This window comes from Oryza sativa, chromosome 2 (genome assembly GCF_034140825.1).
Source record: "Oryza sativa Japonica Group chromosome 2, ASM3414082v1".
Classification (NCBI taxonomy): Eukaryota; Viridiplantae; Streptophyta; class Magnoliopsida; order Poales; family Poaceae; genus Oryza; species Oryza sativa.
Window position 1 is genome coordinate 15,138,214 of NC_089036.1, and position 6,129 is coordinate 15,144,342.

Sequence of the window (6,129 nt, forward strand, 5' to 3'; positions counted from 1 at the left end):
TAAACAAGGGGGAGGGCGTGGGCTCTCACGCCACGGCCTCTAGGGCCACCAACTATTCCACCGCAATAATTGTGGGAGAGAGGAGAGGAGAAGAGAGGTGTGTGGTGGTGGTCATGCATAGTAGCCGAACACAATACACTTGTACAATCCTCCCCCTTATTTTACATATAGGCCTTTGTACCATAAAGAATAGACTAGGCATTATACCGAGAGGCATTCCTCTTGTGGGAGTGGGCAGTCAACCCTGCCCCAAAGACCAGACCAAAAAAAATTAAAGAAAAGAAAAAGGGTGTAGAGAAGTAGTCTGGATAGAGAGAGAGATGGTGGCTCTCAGGCTCTCAAGCTTGCTCCTCCTCTTCTTCTTCCATAAATTCCTAGGTTGCCCCTCTCCTGCTTTCTCTTCTTCTTCAATCTCCATCCCCATCATCTATCTATCCATCATCCATCAGACCAGACCCTTCCTCCTCTCCCCTGCCTACCGGCAGCAGCACCCAGCAGTAAGCCCCCAAGCAGTAAGCTATAGCTGCCTGTGTGAGGCCCCAAAATCTCTCTACTCTCCCTTTCTCCATCCCCACACACATTCCTCCGATATCTAGTATATCTCCCTACTACACCATCATCCAGGCTACATTAGTTTGGTCTCTTTTTTTTTTCTTTTATAAGTTTTGGGTTTTTCCTCACCACCACCACAAGCGAGGAGTTGCACAACCATCCAAAGGGAGGGGAGTGCAAGAATTGTGAGCTGCCACAAGTGATATTTTTCCAATTTTGTTTTTGGGCAAGTGTAGTGCACTCACTCACACACTAGGCAGGGGCAGGGGCAGGGCGGCCTATAAATAAAAAGAAAAAAAAAGAGAGAGAAGATATATTACTAGTAGTATTTGCTATTGGAAGAAGCCAAAGGCAGGGGAGGAGGAAGAGTCTTCTTCTGCTGCTCTCTCTCTTCTCTTCTCAATTCATCCTCCTTTTGTCCCTATCAAACCCTTTTTTTCTGTCTCTCTCTTTCTACCTTGGCATTGTTTTCTCGCAAATCTTGCTTTCTAAACCCCCAAAACCTCCCGGAAAACAACCCACCCACCCCGCGCGTGGATGGACGGCCCGCGGCCGCCGCCGCCGCCCAATGCGCTGCGCCGATCGCGGTTGTTTCCGACGACCACGCCGCCGCCGTCCGCCACCGGGGGTCTCCGGCATTAGAACCCGGGCAGTTGAGAATTCCACGCCGCTACGGCGGGATTGGATTAGCGGGCGGGCGGCGGTCAGGGAAGAGGAGGTTCTCTCTTGTGGTCGTTGCCGCTGGAGGTGATCGATCGATCGGTCGGTCGTCTCGCGGGGCGATCGGTCGGCATGTCGACGGCCGCCAAGGAGGAGGCGGCAGCGTCGGCTCCGGCGCCGGCAATGGGCGGCGAGGAGGCGGCGGCGCGGGCGGCGCAGAAGCGGTACGAGGGGCTCCTCACGGTGCGGGCCAAGGCGGTCAAGGGCAAGGGCGCCTGGTACTGGGCGCACCTGGAGCCGGTGCTCATCCCCGCCGCCGACACCGGGATGCCGCCCAAGGCCGTCAAGCTGCGCTGCGGCCTCTGCTCCGCCGTCTTCTCCGCCTCCAACCCATCGCGCACGGCTTCGGAGCACCTCAAGCGGGGCACCTGCCCCAACTTCTCCGCGCCACCGCCGGGCGCCGCCGCGGCATCCGGTTCGTCCGGTTCGCAGCATCAGCAGCAGACGCCACAGGCGGCGCTGCAGGCGTTGCCGCCGCCCAACTCGACGGCATCGTCCCCTATCCCAATCTCGTCCATTGCGCCCTCGTCGCCGCGCCACCCGCACCACCACTCGCAGCCCCAACAGCCGCAGTCGCATCACCACCATCACCATCACTCCGGCAGCCGGAAGCGCCACTCGATGCCTCCGGCGTACACGGCCGCGGAGCCCGTGTCCCACCACCACCATCTCGTCGTCGTCGACCCGTCGACGGTTTACTCCCCTCCGCTGCCCGCCCTGCCGCCGCCACCACCGCAACAACCGCAGTCGGCGCTCGTGCTCTCCGGCGGCAAGGAGGATCTCGGCGCGTTGGCCATGCTGGAGGACAGCGTGAAGCGGCTCAAGTCGCCCAAGGCGTCGCCGGGGGCGATGCTGCCGAAGCCGCAGGCCGACGCGGCGCTCGCCCTGCTCGCCGAATGGTTTCTCGAGTCGTCGGGCGGCGTGTCGCTGTCGGCCGTGGCGAACCCGAAACTCCGGTCCTTCCTCCGCCACGTCGGCCTGCCGGAGCTGCAGCGGACAGACCTGGCGGGGGCTCGGCTGGATGCGCGGTTCGCCGAGGCCCGCGCCGACGCCACCGCGCGCGTCCGCGACGCGCTCTTTTTCCAGCTCGCGGCGGACGGGTGGCGGGAGCAGGTGGTAACTCTGTGTGTCAACCTCCCAAATGGAACATCCGTGTTCCACCGCGGCGTGCCGGTCCCCGCCCCGGCGCCCTCGGACTACGCCGAGGAGGTGTTGCTGGACGCGGTGGCGTCCGTGTCCGCGTCTGGCTCCTCCAACGACCTGCACCATTGCGCGGGCATCGTGGCTGACCGCTTCAAGTCAAAGGCCCTTCGTGATCTGGAGAACAAGCACCATTGGATGGTGAACCTGTCCTGCCAAATCCATGGCTTCACCCGGCTGGTTCGGGACTTCGCGCGGGAGCTCCCTCTGTTCCGCTCCGCTGCGGCTAAATCCGCCAAGCTGGCCGCCTACTTCAATGCCAAGCCGACGGTGCGGTCCCTGCTGCACAAGCACCAAATCCAGGAGCTCGGGCATGCGTCGCTTCTCCGTGTGGCGCATGTGCCATTCAATAGCAGCGGCAGCGACTACCGTGCGGCCTTCGAGATGCTGGAGGACGTGTTGACCTCTGCTCGCCCGCTCCAGCTCGCCGTCTTGGAAGAGTCCTATAAGCTGGTCTGCATCGACGATTCGGCCGCCAGGGAGATGGCGGACATGTTGCAGGATGGGTCATTCTGGAGTGAGGTTGAGGCCGTGCATCTGCTCGTGAAGCTGATCATGGACATGGTGAAAGAGATGGAGACTGACAGGCCTCTGGTTGGCCAATGCCTGCCTCTCTGGGAGGACCTACGTGGCAAGGTTAGGGATTGGTGCGATAAATTCAACACTGATGAGGGCGCTGCCCTGAATGTGGTGGAGAAAAGGTTCAGGAAGAACTACCATCCAGCCTGGTCAGCGGCTTTCATATTGGATCCTCTCTACCTAATCAAGGATGCCAGTGGGCGCTACCTCCCGCCCTTCAAGTTCTTGACTCCTGATCAAGAGAAGGATGTGGACATGCTCATCACCAGGATGGTGTCGCGGGAGGAGGCGCACATTGCGGTCATGGAGCTCATGAAATGGCGGACGGAAGGGCTGGACCCGTTGTATGCGCAGGCGGTGCAGGTCCGGCAGCCTGACCCGTCCACCGGGAAGATGAAGGTCGCAAACAAGCAGAGCAGCCGCCTTGTCTGGGAGACGTGCCTGAGCGAGCTCAAGTCCCTCGGGAAGGTGGCTGTACGGCTCATCTTCCTCCATGCCACTGCTAGGGGGTTCAGGTGCTCACCCTCCATGCTGCGTTGGCTCTCTGCTCCTGGCAGTTTAGCCGGTGGCATTGATCGTGCGCACCGGCTAGTGTTCGTTGCTGCAAATTCCAAGCTAGAGAGGAGGGATTTCTCAAGTGATGAAGACAAGGATGCTGAGTTACTCACTGAAGGGGACGATGATGTGCTAAACGAGCCTGGCAGTTTGGAGCGCTCCTCAGTGTAACACCCTTATTTAATTGTTCGTTTCTTTTTCTCTATTAGCCTTTTTTAGAAGTTAATCCCTAGGAATTTGCTAGAATTTCCACCCCCTACCTATTTTTTTGCCTCCTAGAAATTTCTTCCTCGTGCCCATGCTGTTAATTCTTACTTCCTCACTCTAGATTTTGGTGGGGTGGGGAGTGGGGCATGAGATGGAGATATGCATCCTTTGTTCATCAAGTTTGGTTAAGAATGACTGTCTCTTGCCATATATGATTCCATGGGGCCATTGAACTTGCAGAGATTAATGGAAGTCTTTCTGTCAATATGTTCATAGTCGGTGGTACACCGAAAGCGGGAAGAATGTGTAACCATTTTTTTTTGTGAAAATTAATAATATTGATATGCAATTGAATGCAATCTGACTGCCGTCTATATATCTATTATTGCTTTCTTCAAATTGCACTGTTACTTCTTTTACATTGTTCTTGAACGTGTGGTGCTCTGTTCCTAGTTAATACTACCATACATCACTCCACTCAACAGTCCACACTGAGCAGGCTTCGAACAAAGAGTAATAACATCCCTTTATTGTTTTGACCGTGATTAACTCAACACCAGGAACTCTTGCTACTCTGAAAGAGAAATGCTCACCGGATGCTAATTAATAATATCCTTGTGTGGTTTCTTCTAACGCGCCTGGCCTTGTTTCTGGAGGCATTGTGCATCATTGGAGCTTGGCAGCTTCTGTGATCCTGTCATGACTCATGAAGGCGAGGCTCACTTTGCAACAGCATCAGCCAAGAAGGTACATATCTCATCTTCTAGGATGTTCTTTCGGTTCTACTCCATGGCATTTGGCTTTTCAGCTGGACCTGCTATGCTGGAAGTTTAAACAGTAGCAGCAGCAGAAGCAGCTCCAGCTCGGTTTATTACGAGGTGAGCGGTGCCAACTTTCACATTTTGCCTTTTCTCAGTGTTACTCGTAGCATTTACTGTTTTTCTCCAGAGTAGGCACAACGGCAATGCCGCAATGGGTTTTTCTGCATTGTGTGATCATGTGAGATTATCATGAGCACGGTCGTTGTCGTCGTCGTCATCTTCTTCTTCGTGCTCCTTGCCTTGGTCGTCGCCCAACCGGGCGATGATTGCGCCGGTTCGCATGGCTTCATCTCGACGGTATCGGAAAGGCTCCGGTCCGGAGAGGGATGAAAAGCCGGAGTTGAAGGTGCAGACACGGTAGGCTTTTTGCTCCTCCCCCATCCCCATGCCCATCACCACGGCCAGGGCCTTTGACAATCATGCCTTGCATCAAAACATGTCCTTTTAGTTTGCAGGGGGTACAAGCTTGCCAAGGCAGTGATCGATTCCCTTTCCTATCATTGGGATGGGCACCTCGGTTGCTGCCTACCGGAGAGCTCGCCGTGCTTTCGATCCAATCTGCCATGAGAGCTCCTCTCCTTGCCCTTCTGGTCTTATGGTTTGATGGAGAAAAGAGCGTTTGATTGGAGCGGCAGGGATGTGTTCTTGGACAGGAGAAGAGGAAAGAAAAGCCTGTGTAATACAGGCTGTTCCTGCATCCGTACCAATTGGGGTTTTTCTTTTTTCGCTCGGCTTCTCTGTTGCTCCTGGCTCCTGCTGCTCTCTCCTCCCCTCAGCTGTCCAAGCACATGCTTTACCTGACTAATCATTACCATTTGAGCTTTATTAGGCGTCGTCGCAGAGAACGGAGGAGATGATTATTGGACATAATGCAGTCAGTATTCAGCAAGTGATGGTGAGTATCGTTGGTGCTGGCACATCTCCTTGTTTTTCCTTAATTTTCCTCCTGTGTCAGTACTGCTGGGGCTGTGTAGTTGTTGCTAAAGTAGTAGTAGCAGCAGCAGCAGTACAAACTATTGCTGGAATGGGTGTATTCTGCTTTTTCTCAGTCGCTTTTGCAACTTGATGTACTATGTTTTGTACACATGTTGTGTAGTAGTTGGGAATATGATGCTGTGAGGGGTGTTAAGACACGGCCTGGAGACAAAGCTTTGTTGTTGTTGTTCTCTTTGGGTCCTACTTAGGGCTCCCTTTTCCCCTCGTCTTAGACTAATAATCCAGCACTCTCCAATCAAGCTCTTTTATGCTTTTTTCTCTCTGGTCAATAGAAAAATGGATGGGAAAGGGAGGCCAAGTATTTGGATCCTACTAGCTTGTTGCAAGTATAAACAAGGCAAGTGTACAATCCTTGTCCAACAACGATTGAGACCCACATCGCCACATGGGAAAGCAAGAGAGGCCCTTAAAGGATCAAAACAAGAAAAATTAGCGCCTCCTGTTTCCTGTTGTTTTAAAGGATGATAGCAACAAAAGAAAGCCAAGTCCATACAAGGGC

The 6,129-nt window shown here is 54.4% G+C and overlaps 1 protein-coding gene and 1 non-coding gene across 2 annotated transcripts; both read left to right on the forward strand.

Annotated features, from left to right (window-relative positions):
- The first annotated feature begins 325 nt into the window (after positions 1-325).
- Positions 326-4,172, forward strand: LOC136351113 (uncharacterized). Its single transcript, XM_066307887.1, has one exon. The coding sequence runs from the start codon at positions 1,345-1,347 to the stop codon at positions 3,775-3,777; it is 2,433 nt and encodes an 810-aa protein (XP_066163984.1). The 5' UTR covers positions 326-1,344; the 3' UTR covers positions 3,778-4,172.
- A 382-nt stretch (positions 4,173-4,554) lies between these two features.
- LOC4329262 (uncharacterized) lies at positions 4,555-5,767 on the forward strand. Its single transcript, XR_010739590.1, has 3 exons — positions 4,555-4,691; positions 4,762-4,991; positions 5,083-5,767. It is a non-coding gene; the product is annotated as an uncharacterized protein (transcript).
- The last annotated feature ends 362 nt before the right edge of the window (positions 5,768-6,129 follow it).